Source organism: Aptenodytes forsteri, unplaced genomic scaffold (genome assembly GCF_000699145.1).
Source record: "Aptenodytes forsteri isolate BGI_AS27 unplaced genomic scaffold, ASM69914v1 Scaffold15, whole genome shotgun sequence".
NCBI classification, from domain to species: domain Eukaryota; kingdom Metazoa; phylum Chordata; class Aves; order Sphenisciformes; family Spheniscidae; genus Aptenodytes; species Aptenodytes forsteri.
In genome coordinates, this window is record NW_008795129.1 from 13,607,327 (window position 1) to 13,624,332 (window position 17,006).

Genomic DNA, 17,006 nt, shown 5'->3' on the forward strand with positions numbered 1-17,006 from the left:
ACTCAACTTCCAAGGGTGAACAGATAATTAACTGATGTTGAAGACTTTAGAAGTACTCCAAAACACAAGATTTCAAAGAAGGTAGAAGATAGCTGTAGCAAAGTAACAGTCATTTTGACTAGTGGCTATTAATGCTAGAAAATAAACAGCAAATTTGGTACAGAAAGTTTGCAGCCTTTATGCTAAGACAGCACACACACACAAAAATGAATTAAATGTAAACAGTATTAGAGAATTTTTTTTTACACTTACCATACTGAAAGAACAAATTCTGGGATTGAAGAGTAACTGGCTAGATAAGGGCCTGTGAAACTAAACGCAAGTAAGGTGTAGTCCAGCTGAGCACTACCTGAAACATAAAAATAAAGAACATGGTCTTTAATTGCCCCCGACTTTACTGTGTACTATCACAGATAGAGTACTCTTCTCAGTTCCTTTATAACCACTTTAACTCTTCAAAGACATTCTTCAGGCCCCTGATTCCTTTGCTTCACTCCAGATTATTGTTTTGATTTGATCATAAAAATGTTCCTTATGTATCACTGCTTGGAATTTTTTAAATTTTTCTCAATAATACCTTGAATTTGTAACGTATTTTTCCCCAAGTACCCTGAAACCCTTTGCAGTCATAATTTCATTCCTATACATGCAATAAGCAAGTAGTTTGAGCCTTATTTAAATGGCAAGGAGACTGAAACATGGATAGGGTAAGCAACTTAACTAAGGAGAGAAGTATTATGAGGCAGGCAAAAATATACATTAGGTCCCAGACTCCAAAGTTTAACTGCAAGAACCCTCATTCCTCTCACATCTCAGATTTCTCATCGTGGCTTTCAGCAGTCTGCTTGGGAGCCTACTGCAGCATGATTTTTTTGGTTATTCTGACTATATTTTCCTAAAATTAATTCCATTTCATTCCATTTGTTTTCCCTTTAAAACAGCTCCATTTTGTATTGCCATATTCCTCCCTTGCTTGAGCCTAACTAAAAGTAGTGCAGTGGAAAATTCCTTCCACTACTTTCCATGCATCCTGTCATGAGACAGTTTCCTGTCATGCTGTTTTTCAAGTCTTATCAAAAAAATCCTTTAGAAACTGGATGATTTAAGTTTTGTTTCAATGAAATGGTGATGGGGAGGGTTACCACATCACTACCTTTTAATTCTGTCAGTTTATTCAGTTCTGGAAAAGCGTAGATATATATGATGGGATTCAGCTTCCGGTCTGAAAAGGCCAGCACTTGACTGTTCCCATTCGCTGCAAAGGCTCCCACCTGGCCAGTCTGACACTGCAGCACTGTCGTCTTCTTTGTTTCAATGTCCAGGAAGAGGATGTAATTGCCACAAGGGTAGCAGACAGTTTGATTGTTGATAAAGCCAAAGTTCTTCTTTGAGAATCCCTGAACCCAACTTAAGAAAGAGCAACTGAATGTTAAAACATCAACCAAAGACACACATTTCTCAAAATACTGTGAAAAACGGAATGTTGTAGCCTAAGTTACACCGAACTGATGCTTTGGATGTTAGACTCATCCTCATACCAATGTTGTAAAACCACAATAACTTCCACATCTAGTATTATGAATCACTAGTTCAGTGTTTCCAAAAACATAGGGTCAATCTTACCCTGATTGACAGACCCATACCCAGACCTCACAGACAAAGGACTGTCATACGAACATGGAGAGATGGTTATATTTCTTTCAGTTTTCGCTAAAAATAAAGTTAGCCAGTTCACAGGCTCTGTTTTTCTGCTCATATATCATAGTAATAGAGTATACCTTTACTCTGAAAGAATTACACAGGTACAATCTGTACTGGGGACCCAATTGTGTTTGCTTAACCTTTTTACACTTTCATAGCTCATCTCATCCCTGTAAAATAAAAAATACAAAGGCATGGCTTGGGTTTATATGAACATAACTAAGAGGATTGTTCTGCTTTAAAGATACCAGTACTTTAACATGGTAAAACTTTGGAATGTAAACAGGATGTGTTACGCAAGGACTGAAATAAATTACTGAAGAGGAGTCAGCTTATGAACTTACAACCCATCAACAAATTCATAACTGCCTGCAGATGTTTTTACCTTTCAGAAAGTGTGTGGATAAACATCAGGGTCCTCTTATCAAAGGGATTTGCATTTACCGCTAACTGAAGATGTCTGATTGAGCCACAGCTTAGTCTGCTAGTACCCTGTTAGAAAAGTTTCAGCAGCGTAACACATATCCTCTGTGTACAACACTGCTGTTAGCACCTTCTCTTCTAATTTCTATTCAGAAACTTTCCATCTCTTCTCTTCTTCCAAATAAGAGCATTTGACTGGAAGAGATCTTTGTCCTCTGCAATTGCAAGCAGCATTTTTACGCTCCTTTCATGAACGTAAGTCAGTCATAAGATCAGCTCAGCTGCTGATCCTTTGTACTCTTACCAGAAGTTTGTACTACAGCCTCAGCACTCTCACAGTGAGGAACATTTTTAAATGACTAGTCTTACTAGTCTTAAGGTATTTATGTCCAGCAATAACTTCTCGTTATCTTTTCTGAGTAGTTTCTGCTCTTGGCCTCTTTTGCTACACACTAGAGGAGTAAGTGTAGCCACAGAGGAGTGGAAGCACACCGACTACGTGCTCGTGCAGATGAACTGAATACCATGGCAACAAAGAGGAGACATTTCAGCTGATGAATGTTTTTCCAGACCTTTTACACAAGAACTAGATGTATGACATGCCATGGCACATAAGCAGACCTTTATGAACATGCTCACAGGACCAGATCTATGCTTTTCTCCAACGCTAGATCTGAATCAGTGGAAATGAAGTATTTTTAACTTCTGTTCGCAGAGGTAAAATGAAGTCTAGAAAATATGTATGCAGGGATAAATTAATGGGATGACAGTGCAATTTATCATCCTTATACAACCAGTAAAGGCATAAGGGGACAAGGATTCAGGCTGTTATCTGATGTCAGCTATGACTGGTCTGTTACACACTGAGTCAGGTAATTAGCCATGGCTCACACATGTGTTCTCTATGCTGTGTCTGTCTCCAGTTCTGTATAAACATTGTGTCAGAAGTATTTCAGTCATAAACTTTGCCAGCTGGTGAAATGTAGAGGGGGCAAAGTAATTAGACTTGCTTGGAAATTTCCTTACAGAGCATTTTGCCACTGAAAAATACTAGTTCATACAAAACAGACTGTATGAAACCATGAGTTTTGTCAAAATTCTGTGTTTTCTGCAGGCACAGAATACCATTCCAATTGCCCACTGCAAAATAATTTTTGTCACTTTCTTCTAAAACTGATACACATACTACTACCGCTAACATTAATTTATAAGAAAGGCAAACTTTAGACTTTTCTATTTTATGGAAATGGGCTTTTCTTCACATTCAATAGGGCTTAAATTCTTTTTTTATTTTGCATAATATTTTAATTTCATAATGGAGTTTTCTCAAAGTAGAAAACCTGGGTCACAGCTCTTCCAAGTAACACCAGTTTGCACAAGGGACCTCCTCTGAATAGCAATGACATGCTTCAGATGGTATCTTTTTTACTCTGCAAGTATCAGAACAGTTAAGGATGAAGCCTGTTTCTCCTATTACCAGAACAAATAATTTTCTTTCCACTAAAAAGTGCTGCACCTGTAATTATGGATCTATGTCCTATAAGCATTGATGAAACAGCTGAAATACTTACAAGGGACAAGGAAGTTTAAACATCTGTCCCATTACATAGAAAAAATGTCTAAACATCCTAGATTGCTGTGGAAGTCTCAACCAAGGTGGGGCAGGAAGGGCTTAATTCACCTACAGCTCCTATTTGTTCAGAACCAAAAAGCAAGTTGTTGGATTGCTAAGACCTCTGGCAGAGAACCGTTTTTCTGTATATAGTGTGGGTTATAGGTTTGTGGGAAATGGAAATCTGAAAGTCTCTGACATGCAGGTTAAGATGCTGAGACAGAAAGGCAGGAGTGAGGGCTTAGAATACCAGGAAAACTAAGAACCATGGCAGTAGGTGATGACAGTGGGGTTTAGGAGGTACAGAACAGCCAGGGAAGTTCTAGAGGTTGAAGTAGTCTGGGTAAAACAGAAAAGAGATGTGGCCATGAACAGAACTGAACTGTATGGGTTCACAAGGTCAGGTACTGAGAAGAAAAGCACGCTCTGAGAGTTCATCAGGATTGTGTGCTGCCAGAACCACTACACTGGAAGAGACAACAACTCATGTCACACTTCTTATCAACCCATCAAGCTCCAGCTTAAAACTTACTCCCTGTTTCAGAGCTTCCCTGTTCTAAGGGCAGAGAACCTAAATTTAATCCAAATCCACCAAAGGCTCAGTCCCTGCTATACGCTGCAGTGCAAGTGCTTCTTTCCCTCTCTCCCTGCTGCCCTAACACAGACCCACAGCACAGCGGCCTCCCTTCCTTTCCCTGCCAGACCTGCCCTATTCTCTGATAGCTGCATAGAGCTGACCCGGGGTGAGAGAAGCTGGGCCCCGGGGGCACAGGACAGCCCTCCGGGGCCGAGGGACTCGGGAGTGTGTGGTGTGTATGGAGGCCCGAAGGGCGCGGGCTGTCCCGGCCGGCCCCCACCTCACTTCCAGCGCGGCCTCCGCGGCCGAGGGGCAGTGGCGGCCCCCCGGGGCCTCAGCGCGAAGCTCCTCACTAGCCGGGCCCGCGCTCCGGGCCTCACCGGCCGCCTCCATCGCCTCACACCACCACCAGCCTGTTTACACCAGTCTCCTAGGAACAACAACAGTTTCTGCTATTAGCTGACGAAACACCTCCCGCCAGGCTTAAAACAGTGAGCTGATTGGCCTGCGCTCGTGCGCCAACCAACCAACGAGCACGGGTAGGTACTTAAAGGGCCAGCAGCCATAGAAGAAGGAGCATGTGTGGTTTCTGTCCTGGGCGGGAGAAACCTAAGTACAAAGTGATGAGACGAGCTCTCTGTAGCACATCCGCCGTTCTCACACGGGCACCGACCTCTGGCTGATGGGGTAATTCTGCCTGTCAGTCACCGATATCTGCGGCCTTTAACCTGTGTGATCATTGCTGCCGTGTCTAGAAAGCAGGTAGCTTTACCAGGCGTAGAAGTGAATCCGCCTCAGGGAAGAGACCATGGGTTCCTTCCCTCGGCCACCCCACGGGTCCTTGCTGTGGCTGCACGCTCGCTGCTCCCGTTCCAGCGGCACTTGGTCTTTCACTTAGTGAGGCAGCTGTACCTGTTCTCCCATCACTTCTCTTGTTTTTCCTTTCATGAGGTACCACAGTTCTTCTTGGGATGTGTAAGACAGCGCTCCTGAAGTTTCAAAGAGAGCTGTGGAGAAGTTGACCACTGGAAAGAAGAGAAAGTACAGCTACAATCTTTCTCTATGTACTTACGGCTTTTAGCATGGTAACGCAGTAAGAACCTCCAAGTATTTTAAAAGCAGAATTAGCAATAACATCTCCTTTTCCCTTTTCTAAAGCAAGAAATGTTATTTATAGTGTCTCACTTGCTTGTGCCAGTTCATTATTACTTATCTGTACAGTGGCAGTGTGCAGTTTTGCGATACAGCTACGCACACACAGTGCTACAGAGCAACGATGGGGAGTGGCACTCCTGCCCAGAGGCAGCAGGACAAGCCTGTAGCTTACCTCTAGTCTCCACAAGTGCTCTGTATGCCATGCAAAACCAAGAAAGGATGAGGAAATGGGTTTATTTTTCCATAGTGCCTTTGAGGGGCTATTGTAGCATGTGGATTTTGTGATGCTGCTTTTGGTTCCTACGTGCCTGTCTCTGGGCTGTGAGTTAGCAGGCTGCCTGTGTTCTTCTTAATTGCTAAAAGAAACGTCAAATTAATTTTCTCTTTTTTCATGACCCAGAATGTTGCTGAATCTTTCTTAAGGGCAGGCACTCAGAGGAATGAGAAATATGTCCTCTAACACAGGTTTTTTTTAATGATAGGAGAAATTATTTTGTTGGCAAAGGACATCTTATGCAAAGCTTCTGTTTGCCTAGGGCATGGCAGGCTTGTGCAACAAATTACCACTCCCTTTCACTGCTGAGCTGCTTATTAATTACATAATCAAACAGCAATGACTTACCAAAACATCATATTGTTCTTCTATTCAAATGGATAATGGTGTCAGGTTCATGGTCACTTTACTAGTGGCCATCTCTGTTTGCCTTCAGGAGTGATCACCACAGAAAATATTGGTCTTTGTGACATGATGCCTGAGGCCCAACGCCAGTGACAATCAAATCAAAAGTCATCAACAGGCAAAACTTCCCCACTGTGCAAGCATGGATCCACTGAGGAGACTGGAGAAGCTCCAGTTCCTCTATTAGCCTTGGGGGTTTGACAGAGACATGTCCATCGCCAGGAGGGCCAGGACGATCCCTCCCTTCAGCTACGGCTGCCCCAGCCCTCTGGTGCCTACAAATGTGCCATTTCCTAATAATGTACAGATCTGACCTGAAGGTTGGGTGGAAGTGTGTGGAGCCCCAGGAAGGGAAGCATTTTACTTTGGGGACCATAGATCAACTTGGACACTGTGTGAAACGCATTAAGAGGAAAGCTCCTCCATTTCCACTATTATACCCCAGGAAAAGCTGGTGCAAGGAAGGCCCTGGTGCCCTCACCTCAACTGAAAAGGAAGCAAAAGGGATGGAGAGGACTTCAGTCTGTGCTTCGGTTCTCTCTTTTGCTCTATGCACATACTGTTGCTCCCACACGTCATGTTTGCAGAAGCAAGCACGAATCCCTTTATGATTGCAAGGTAGTAATTAAATTAAATCTAACATTTGCTGCACCCCTTTATCTGTTAGGTTATCTGTTGTCTCCTTTTGGGTTTTCATCATGAAGCAGAATAGCTGCAGGAGAGAGAAACCCTCCTTGTTATCCTCAAGGTGGGATTGGATTTTGAAGAGCAATAGGTGATGCAGTGCTGCCATAGCAGAAGGCCTGGCCCAGGAGGCCCTGTCCGGGGAGGAGGCAGTGAGGGAAGCGGAGGAATGCCTGGTGCCTCACCAGCTGCTGGAGGCACCACTGGAAAAAACCAGGCCTATGGGGTGGAATTTTGTCATAGGTTTCCCATTTAAATGGGAGTGCCAGCTGGGGTGGGTTGTGCTGCGGTATTAAAGAAGAGAGCATTAAGAGCAGCTTAATAGTGCCGGTCGCAGCGAGCGGGTCAGCACCCACGGTGGGGAGGAGAGTCAGCTCAAGGAGGGACCACCGGGCTGCTCGACGCTCCTCCCACCCGAACCCAAGCTTTCCCCGCTCCGTGGGTGCCAGCCACCTGAGGCTGGGCGCCGACAACCCCCGGGGGAGGGAGGCAGGCCCACGCACAGGCCCTGACACCCAGCTCGCTGCCCGCTCACCCCGGCAGCGGCCGACACCCCGCTGAGGGGCGGTAGTGTCCCCCCCTCGGGGCCGGCGTGGGCGGGGACGGCACGGCACGGCACGGCACGGCACGGCACGGCACGATACGATACGATACGATACGATACGATGGTGGGCGATCACTCACGCAGCCTGGGCAAGGGTAAGCGGCGGCCCCGGCGGGCAGGGAAGCGGGCAGCTGCCGTATCGCCTCGGCCGGGGCTGGGCGGCCTGTGGAGGGAGTGCGGGCCTGTGGATGAGGGGAAAAACGACTATAACGGTCGCAACGGCTCTCTCCTCTCTCCTCAGGTAGCGCGGCCCCGGGGCCTGTGCCTGAGGGGGTGATCCGGCTGTACAGCATGCGGTTCTGCCCCTTCGCCCAGAGGACGCGCCTCGTCCTCCGCGCCAAGGGCATCAGGTGAGGCCTTCCCGGCGGGCCGGTATGGCGCGGTGCGCGGCTCCCCGTCGGCCGCCCTGCTCCGCTGGCTGTCGTCCCCCTCCCCCGGTGCCGCTACACCCCGCGCTCCCGTGACGGTCTGTCAGGGCTCGCACGGAGCAGGGGGCGGTTCAAGCTTCCCTTCTTACCTGGGCATCCTAAATGGGCCTTAAACATCCCCAAAAGAACTGGATGAAAAAGGGTTTCTGTGGGTGATTTTGCTATAAAGCTTGAACTTCTTAGGACTTTTTTGGGGAGCAGTGTCTTGCTGACGTGGGAAATAAGTAGGCTGTGTATGAAATCAATTATGTAAAGGCCCAAAGTAAATCTGTAGGGGAAAAAACCCAAGCTGATTTTTTTTTTCTCACCTGTCATCCTGAATGTTTACAATAATAGTACTTGAGCTTGTCCTGGGTAAATGTGAGTAGAGCCTTAACGTATGTTGTTGTTTGGTTTTGATGTAAGCTGCAGTGAAAATTCTGGGAGATATGAATTTTAAGTGTTTCTGTTACGTTACCGCTTAGCAAAATACAGTAGTGAGTGAGAGGCCTTTTTAAAAGAGGAAATGTACTATGTTCCTATAACGTCTTCTCATTCCTGTACTGTAGTAAGTTAATGGAATTCAGTACTTGTGTTTGTTTCTTTTTCAAGATAGCCATGTCATTTCAGTGTGTTTCAAATGGAGACTAATGCTTCCCTCAGTTTACAGCTTCAAAGTGACCAGGTTTTCCACCTGCTGATTCCCACCAGGTCCCAGGCCTGCCAACAGTTTGTTAACCAGCACTGAGCTGGGAGTCCATGTTAGCATAGTGAACGCTTACTGCTCGGTTCTTCTGATAGCAAGATGAGAGTTGGGTTTGCTTGTTTGTTTTATTTTTTTCTTGGGTCTCTTTTTCCAAAGAGTAGGTGCACTACAACTTCCCGGTCAGTTTAATTTTGTTTTTATTTAGTATCTTTGGACTGATTTTTGGAGCTGGGAGGTTTGTTTTAGTATAGTTATTTTGGAGGGGTTTTATTGCTACCTAAACATGGTAGGTGTCTTCTGGTAATGTTTCAGTTGTTTTGAAGGTTCAGCTGTGTTTAGCAGACCTTTGGGCTTACTAGGAATTTTATAGGGTCACACATATAACACAGCATATAACATGCTTTGTTAATATAACAGGCGTATTTCCCATGTGCCTTTTTTATCAACATCTATTTTGCCTTTACCCTGCACACCTGTTCTATGTGAGGCCATGGGGGGGAAGATAAGTAGGTATGATGGTCTCCTGATTTGCTCTTTGGTGTAAGATCAGATTAAAGTTCAACTGCATTTCTTAATTGGAGTGTTGCTTATTTGCAATCAAGTGCTTCTTTCTTAGAATGTCCCTGAACCTGCATGTGATAAGTGTGCTGCATCCTGAGCTTGACCTTTGTTTTTAGCATGACTATAAGGGCTGCCTCTGTGTGCTTGCAGACTGTTCATGTGTCTTTTATTAGTTTAACAAACAACTCATTGCAAGTCAGTGCTGATTTTCACCAGCAAAGGGAAGTGCTCCCTGGCAGTATTTCTACTTGTCAAAGAGTTAATTTTGCGAAGGACTTCAGGGAAGACTAAGGACAGCAGGGGAACGAGGATTCAGCCTCTCAAGTACTGTAGCTGTTGAGGTGTAATGACTGCATTTCACCATGGTGTGGAGTGGACTGTAGCAGAACTGAGCCTGTTTGGGTCTTGTTTCTTTCGCTCTTTTAGCCATGAAATAATCAACATCAATCTGAAGAACAAACCTGACTGGTTCTTTGAGAAGAACCCCTTTGGGCTGGTTCCTGTTCTGGAGACCAGCAAGGGCCAGCTGATCTATGAGTCCCCAATCACTTGTGAATATTTGGATGAAGCATTTCCAGGGAAGAAGTTGATGCCTTCGGACCCATATGAGCGAGCCTTTCAGAAGATGCTCTTGGAACACTTCTCAAAGGTACTGCGTGATCAGGGTGGGATTGTGTTTCTTACTTTACTATAGCACCAAAAACTTCAGCTCTGTTACCAATGCTGCTTTTGTCCTTTAAGAGAGAGGTCTTGTGTCTGGGAGAAGCATTTAAATAACTGAAGGGGTTATTTGGGGTCTCTTGCTGTGAGCATGTACAAACCACTGTGCATCTGACTTGCTCCCAGCGTTTATGTGTGGGGATGGATGCAGGAAAACAGCCAAGCTAGTGAAAGTGTATATGACTGAGGCAGGATTTTGAGTATCCTACAAGAGAGGCAAGGTTAGTAGACCAAACTAGCTGAATGCTTGAGACCTAGGCAGTGACAATTGCCATATTTTGATCTGAGTCTTTCTGTAGGAAGTACTGTATGAATGCAGAATGTGAAGAGTGCCTGACTGAGAGAGCCTACAACCTACAAGAGATGGCAGGTGGCTGTAGACATCGGACATGTATAAGGAGACTGGTTTTGGCTCTCAGTAGGGATTTGAGGTGGGCACTGTGGCTGACTGGAAGTAACCTCTCTGTACCCTAAACATAGATAATAGAAGCACGTCCTTTGAAGGGTCTAGGAAGTGAAAGAAGTCAGCTTGGATATGAGGCAGCAGAGGAGAGGAAGCAATGGAAGATGCAAAAAGATGTGGACAAAGAAGGGGGATAGAAGGGAGGATATATTTATAGAATCATAGAATAGTTTGGGTTGGAAGGGACCTTTAAAGGTCATCTAGTCCAATCTTCCCTGCAAGGAGCAGGGACATCTTCAACTAGATCAGGTTGCTCAGAGCCCCGTCCAACCTGACCTTGAATGTTTCCAGGGATGGGGCATCCACCACCTCTCTGGGCAATCTGTGCCAGTGTTTCACCACCCTCAGCATAAAAAAAAGTCTTCCTTATATCTAGTCTGAATCTACCCTCTTTTAGTTTAAAACCATTACCCCTTGCCCTATTGCAATAGGCCCTACTAAAAAGTTTGTCCCCATCTTTCTTATAAGCCCCCTTTAAGTATTGAAAGACTGCAAGAAGGTCTCCCCGAAGCCTTCTCTTCTCCAGGCTGAACAACCCCAACTCGATGTCTTTCCTGTGCTGAGGGCTCCAGACCTGGATGCAGTACTCCAGGTGGGGTCTCACCAGAGCAGAGTAGAGGGGCAAAATCACCTCCCTTCGACCTGCTGCCACGCTTCTTTTGATGTAGCTCAGGATACAGTTGGCTTTCCAGGCTGCGAGCTCACCTTGCCGGCTCATGTCCAGCTTTTCATCCACCAGTACCCCCAAGTCCTTCTCAGCAAGACTGCTCTCAATTTACAACAAGCCTTTCTGAATAGGCATGATGGGAAGAGGGTTACGGGGAAGCATGTTATGAGAAATGAAACGTACGCTGAATGTTGGTTGTTTGAATGACAAGATCTTAGAAAAATGTTTGTCTGTGAGCTTTTAAGACTATAATTTAGTTAAGCTTGGCCACTGGGCAGCTTCCTGGTACTGTATGCTAATTTCTCTGACAATTACCAAATTAGAAAATGCACCGGTCTGTAGAAGCCTGCGTATCCTGGGCTGCATATCTCTTTCTTAAAGTACCTTAAATATTGATAATTAAAGTGCATTTGGATTTCAGAAATGTGTAACTGGGCAGAGTACCACTCTGCACCTTGCTACTTTTTTTGCTACTTTTTTGGTAGTGTGTGCAAATGGGAAACACGCCCTTCTTTTCATTGTTCTCCTCTTACTACAAGATTAAAGTTCATTAGTATTTGCATTCATTCTTCCTTTAAGCATTTGCTTACCTTTTCTGAAGTATAAAAGATTTTTATTAATGGACTTTATTTAACTCTTTAAAGTTAAATCCTTAAGATTTAACTTGCATCTAGTATCTTAACATCTTAAGCTCTGAGTGACTTGTATTATTGTAATAGAAACATTAAAACCTTTATCCTTTCCTTTGTATAGATAACACCCATAGTTTTCAAGTATCTTGTGGCAGGCAAAGAAGGAAAGGACACCACGGCACTGAAAGCAGAGATTGCTGAAAAGTTTGGCAAACTTGAAGAGGTAAGAGTATTTCATGGTAATGAGCTGGTTGCCAGTCACTGTATGATCCCTTTTTTCTTTCATGCTTTGGCCTTCGGAGCTAGATCTCTTCTCCTTCAGGTGGTAGTTATAGCAATGAACAATTTTTCAATTTACTCCCTCCAGCCTAGGATGCACAAGAGCACCATTAGAGTAAATTCCAAGTAGCTAAACTAAACTTCATCTGTATGATGAAGGCTGTGTGGACTTGTGGAGTTTTCTGAATTCTAGCTGACTGCTGTTGTCTTAGATATCTTTGTTGTGCTTTAAATGTAAGGAGACCTTGCAGCATGTTCTAAGAGCAAGGGCTGAGGAGTCTGAGCTGCTGAAAAGCATCTGTGCTGTGGCTCTGCTGAAATCAGTGCAGATACACTGGTAATGAAATAAAATCTTCTTTGTTCAAGAGCTTATCTTTGTCAGGAGTGGGGGGAAGCAGAATGTAATCTGTCCCTTGCAGAAATCCAGCCTTGGGCCGTGTTCTGCTACAGTGGTGTAATGCAACTTCATCAGAGCTCCAGGAAGTGTCAGGTGGCTTTGAAGCTGTATTAGCAACTGATTTAGTGTCAGTAGTTGTTCTTGGCTAGTCTGAACAGCTGTCAGACTTGCCTTTATCATGAACCCATTCCTTCTGTGTTTTTAGCCGTCACGTCTAATGCTTGTCTGGCTCGGTCAAGAAGCATTCCTCCATAGTGTTTCTCTTCTGGTGCAAAGCTACCAATAGCTTTCTAGTACCTTCCTAATTCTTCTAACAGTCCTGCGCATTCTGCTTCCCCACCCCTTTGACTACTCTGAAAACAATTTTACTTTGGCAAGTCTTGTCTGTCTGATCAGGCTGATGCTGGAGTAGTGCAGATGACAAATGAGTTCTTGGGGGAAGCCATGTGTGTTTCACTTCCCTGAAATACAAATCTATTAAACATTAAGGAAGAATTAACCTTCCTCCTGCTTTATTTATGCTGCGAAATACTTGCTGCTCCTTCAGTGTCTCTAGTTTACTATACCCTGAAGAATTTTGCAGCAGCAGCTGAAGGTCAGCTGAGGATGGGAGGAAGGAAGAGAGCCATGTGAACCTCACTCAGCCTATTGCAAGAGATATTCAAGAAGGGAAGTGTTTTGAAACACTGCTGTATTTAGTTTGCTGCTACCCGACAGAGGGAGCTGTGTTTCCGTCTCTGGGACTGTGCAACTGCCAAGTTATATTCTGCCAGACACCTGGTAATTCAAACAGCTTGATGCTTCCTGAAGGACTGCTTGAAAATTTCTACTAGATGTGGGGATTAGGGGACAGGGAGTAAATGCCATAGGAGCGTTGTCCAAATTTGTTGTGTCCCCCAATTTGAAGACAAAGATTTGTAAGGTCTCTTGAGTTCCATGTTTAAAATCCCAAAGTGCCTGAAAACAGGGGAACTAGTCTTATGAAAGAAGAGGCCAAGCTCTGGAGGTTCCTTAAAGCATGTTAAACTTGGATGACCATGGCACTCAAAACATATCAGAAACATAAATGTAACAGGAGAACTTGCTGCATTCTTTGTGGCCCTGCTTTCTGTGCTGAGCTATGGGGAGCTCTTTCTGGTGTGTGTGGATGTTATACTTGCTTACTGTTCCCTTTGCACCTGGAATCAAATCCAGTTCTAGATGTAAGGTTGGAAATGCTGTCCTGACACCACTTGGCCTCAAGTGCCATGGGAAAAGAGTCCCTGCTAAAATGGTGTTCTAGTTTACCTGGATGTTAAATTTAACTGGATTTATTGCTCAAGAAATGCATGTGCATTGCTATGTTTGATTAGTCAGTGCCATTAATGCTTTTTGACAAATAAGAAATCATGAACTGACAGATTCCGAGAGCTAAATTCCTTTTTGTTTGTGCACAAGCTGCAGCTCACTAGTGATTAATATTTTGTGAAAGTTTTTGAACCCCTGGAGAAAAGGTGGACTGACAGTGTATGAAATAGTTAAGCTTGATATTACAGCTGCTTTACTGACTAGCTCTGACTCCCCAGATACTGCACGCACAGGAGAAATGTGCTATTTCTGTATTATTTGCTGTCTGATCCCTTCAGTATGCCTATATTCCACTATGAGGTGGGAATGTTTTGTTACTGTAGCGTCCTGCTGTGGTAATTTTCTCTCTGAGGGCAGTTGTCATCTCTTGCCCCTCACAGATTCTGTCCAAACGCAACACTGTGTTTTATGGTGGGGACTCAATCTCCATGCTTGACTACATGATCTGGCCGTGGTTTGAACGTCTGGAACCATTACAGCTGAAGGAGTGAGTACCTTGCCTAGCTTCTAGTGCATACTGAAGTACCTTGGCATAAATATTCTTTGCATACACTCTGCAGCAATGGGCCACTCTTGGGGGCTGCTGAAGGAAGTTTGTATTGTGTTACAGTTTGGGGGAAGCATCTTCTCAAAAGAGAGATGTTCAAGGATCTTTTGTAAACAGGCTTTCTTTCACCAGGTCTGTTTTCCTACTGTATAATTTTGACAGATCTGGAAGAACTGGTCAAAATACAGGACTCTCTCTCCATCCCTAACATCATAGATGAAAATAGTCTTTATTTGAAGGGAATGGAGGCCTAGGTTCAAATTTCTTGGTCCAAAACCTCAGACTTGAAATGCAGTCTTCTGCTCCTCTTTGGAAATCCTAGCTTGACAAAGGAGAGTGATTTTGTCTGGAGATGGGTAAACTGTATCCTACCTTGCTGTAGCTAATAGATCTGTCCCTGTTGTAATAGCATTTTTTTATACATAAATAAATGTCTTGGGCTGTTATATTCTTAAACAGCTCCAGTTACCATGGTATTGCATTAATATGTACGGAAATGGTATCAAAGGAAAACTATTTTATAGCTGGCTTAAAACAAGACTAAAGAGTCAACTTTTATGAGGAAGTGGGTGATAAAAGTGGAAGATGAGTATAGAACAGTTAGTTGCACCTTGGTGCCTGAACCATTCTTGAAGAACAAGAAAGATGCAGGGAATCCTTAGCATTGAAACTTCAGGCACTGTAAAATGAGGGATTTACTGATGGGTTGCTGACCTACTTTTTCTCCTGTGTGGTCCTTGATTGGAAGGGGAAATATTACAAGCACTATAAGAGCATAGGTCTAGAGTCACTAAGGTATTTTAATGACTGAGGATCTGAGCCATTGTATGTTTAAGAAAAGATGCTTTCTGGGTAAGGGTTAGGAGTTACCTGGAGAAGTTATGCATTAACTAAACTTGGGAGTTGGAAATTGTAATGCAAAGTACTTGGGTCAATCTGCCAGAAGAGAACGAAAATAACAATTTACACTGTTAAGCTTTCAATTTGCCACATGCTGGTTTTTTTCAAATGTGTCTGAGTGGGTTTGTGGATTTAGTCTGTTAGTCGAGTCCTCAGTTTCCTCAATAGACTGCATCTGTGTTTTGAGCTGCTGGGTTGCAGGGTAGTACAAACTGCACAGCTTGTCTTGGTATGCAAGAGAGAGGAGAGAAGAGGTTCATGGGTTGTGTGCAGTGGTTGGGTCCTTCTCCACAGCATTTGCTTCAAGAATCACCATTAACAAAGCATTCCAGAGGGAGGCAGTGGTGCACAAGCCTCTGCCCTCAATTCAGAGCAGATGATAAATAAGAGCTGGGTCTTCTGCAGCCGGGATAACGTAAGCAAAAACATGCTGATATCTTGCACAATAAGTGCTCATTTGTATTTTTGCTCAGCTCTGCAGAGTGCATAAGCTCTGTAAGAACTCTTTCACTCTCCAAATGCTAGTCTGTCTTCTATGATCTGATATGTATTTCCATCATCTGCTCTGAGCTGAACATCATACTGGGAGGGAGAAAGCAAAACAAGCAGCAAAATAGAACCGCTCAAGCTGTTTTGCTTCCTTGATGCCCTCCAAGTTTCCCATTTGCGTTACTCAGTCTCTTTCCTTTTCCCGTAGCTCTTTGAGTCACACCCCAAAGCTCCAACGCTGGATGGAGGCCATGAAGGAGGACCCTGCTGTCAAGGCTACAATGACTGACCCACAGACATTCAAAGATTATCTCCAGCTCTATTTGAAGAACAGCCCTGAGGCATGTGATTATGGGCTCTGAGGTGCCAGTAGGCACATGCTTGCTGAAGTGTCAGTGCTTCTTTTCAGTGTGAGCTGTGGGGATCTAGTGTAATTTGGTGGGGACTTTTCTGTGGTTGCATTTCATAATGGGGAATAAATCTGTGCTGAAAAGGCTGAGAAACCTTCTTTGAACTCCGCTCCTTCCTGTCAGGAGGAGGATGTGCTGGCTTCAGGCAGGAAATGGAAGGTCATTGCTGGCCATGTATATTGCGTGAAGGAAGATGTTGGCTTTACTCAGAGGTAATGTTCTGTTAGCTCTGGCCTCTTTGCAGACATTGCTGGTGGGCAGTCCCTGAACTGACCCTGTTACTTGATTTAAAAATTGTAATACTGGTGTCTTGAAAATAAATAAAAAAGCAAACAAAGTTGTCTTTAAGTGCAGTTTTTTCTTCCTCTTTCCAGGCAGCTATTAGTCACTGGATTGATTGTGCAGAGAGGAGTGAGGCACTGTAAAGGCTAAAACGGATAGTGTGGTCTCTGAAGTTAAGATGCAGTTATCTAGTACAAACTGTCCTCCTCTTTAGATACCACTACTGCCAAACTACTGAACTTGCAACCATATTCGCTTATCCCTGCTGAAGTCACGTTTGCAGGGACCATCTAGTAATGGCTTCCAATTTGGGTGAGATTTGCTAGGGGAGTGTGTGTTTATAACCCTTCTCTGTCCTTCTGAAGTAGGGCTGTGTTTAGTCTAGGTCCTAACCTCAATTATCCTAAAGGCTGGAGTAGGGGGTAAAGCTAACAGAAACCATATCTTGAGCAGAAGGACATATTTTCTGTTCTGCTCCAGAACTCAAAGCGTTGCTATACATGTCAAGTTGTAGGTGAAATCAGAGAACTGAAGTAGAAGGAGTTCAGTCAGAGCATTGCATACTGGTGGTGTCTGGCTGCTGGTGAAGGAATGAATATGTTCTGATCCTGCCATTTGCTTGCTGGAACAGAGCTTTGCAGTTGGACATCTCTTGAAGCTATCCTATATGCTAATATAGCAGAATGGGGACAAGATTATGTGAATCAAAAGTAGTCACAGGAAAGACTTCTTCCTCTCTCTTTTTTTTTTTTTTTTTTCCCCTT

General features: G+C 44.2%; 2 protein-coding genes across 2 annotated transcripts in view; one reads left to right on the top strand and one right to left on the bottom strand.

Annotated features, from left to right (window-relative positions):
- The window catches only part of CFAP43 (cilia and flagella associated protein 43), a 50,419-nt gene extending 45,713 nt beyond the window's left edge, over nt 1-4,706 (bottom strand). Inside the window, exons 1-3 of the mRNA XM_009278077.1 lie at nt 4,594-4,706; nt 1,154-1,407; nt 253-349 (exon numbers count right to left, since the gene is read on the bottom strand). Coding sequence (XP_009276352.1) covers nt 253-349; nt 1,154-1,407; nt 4,594-4,706 — 464 coding nt within the window. The remainder of the gene's footprint in view (nt 1-252; nt 350-1,153; nt 1,408-4,593) is intronic.
- Nucleotides 4,707-7,432: 2,726 nt separating this feature from the next.
- LOC103897722 (glutathione S-transferase omega-1) lies at nt 7,433-16,308 on the top strand. Its single transcript, XM_009277849.2, has 6 exons — nt 7,433-7,530; nt 7,677-7,785; nt 9,536-9,758; nt 11,713-11,814; nt 13,995-14,101; nt 15,759-16,308. Exons 1-6 carry the CDS (start codon nt 7,497-7,499, stop codon nt 15,910-15,912), a joined length of 729 nt encoding a protein of 242 aa, XP_009276124.1. The 5' UTR covers nt 7,433-7,496; the 3' UTR covers nt 15,913-16,308.
- Nucleotides 16,309-17,006: the final 698 nt, after the last annotated feature.

What these genes read in the sequence shown, in the direction of transcription:
- LOC103897722 (XM_009277849.2), top strand. Translation starts at nt 7,497, where the DNA reads ATGGTGGGCGATCACTCACGCAGCCTGGGCAAGG. An exon ending in CTCACGCAGCCTGGGCAAGG is followed by an intron (nt 7,531 to 7,676) that starts GTAAGCGGCGGC and finishes CTCTCTCCTCAG; the next exon opens with GTAGCGCGGCCCCGGGGCCT. An exon ending in CTCCGCGCCAAGGGCATCAG is followed by an intron (nt 7,786 to 9,535) that starts GTGAGGCCTTCC and finishes TCGCTCTTTTAG; the next exon opens with CCATGAAATAATCAACATCA.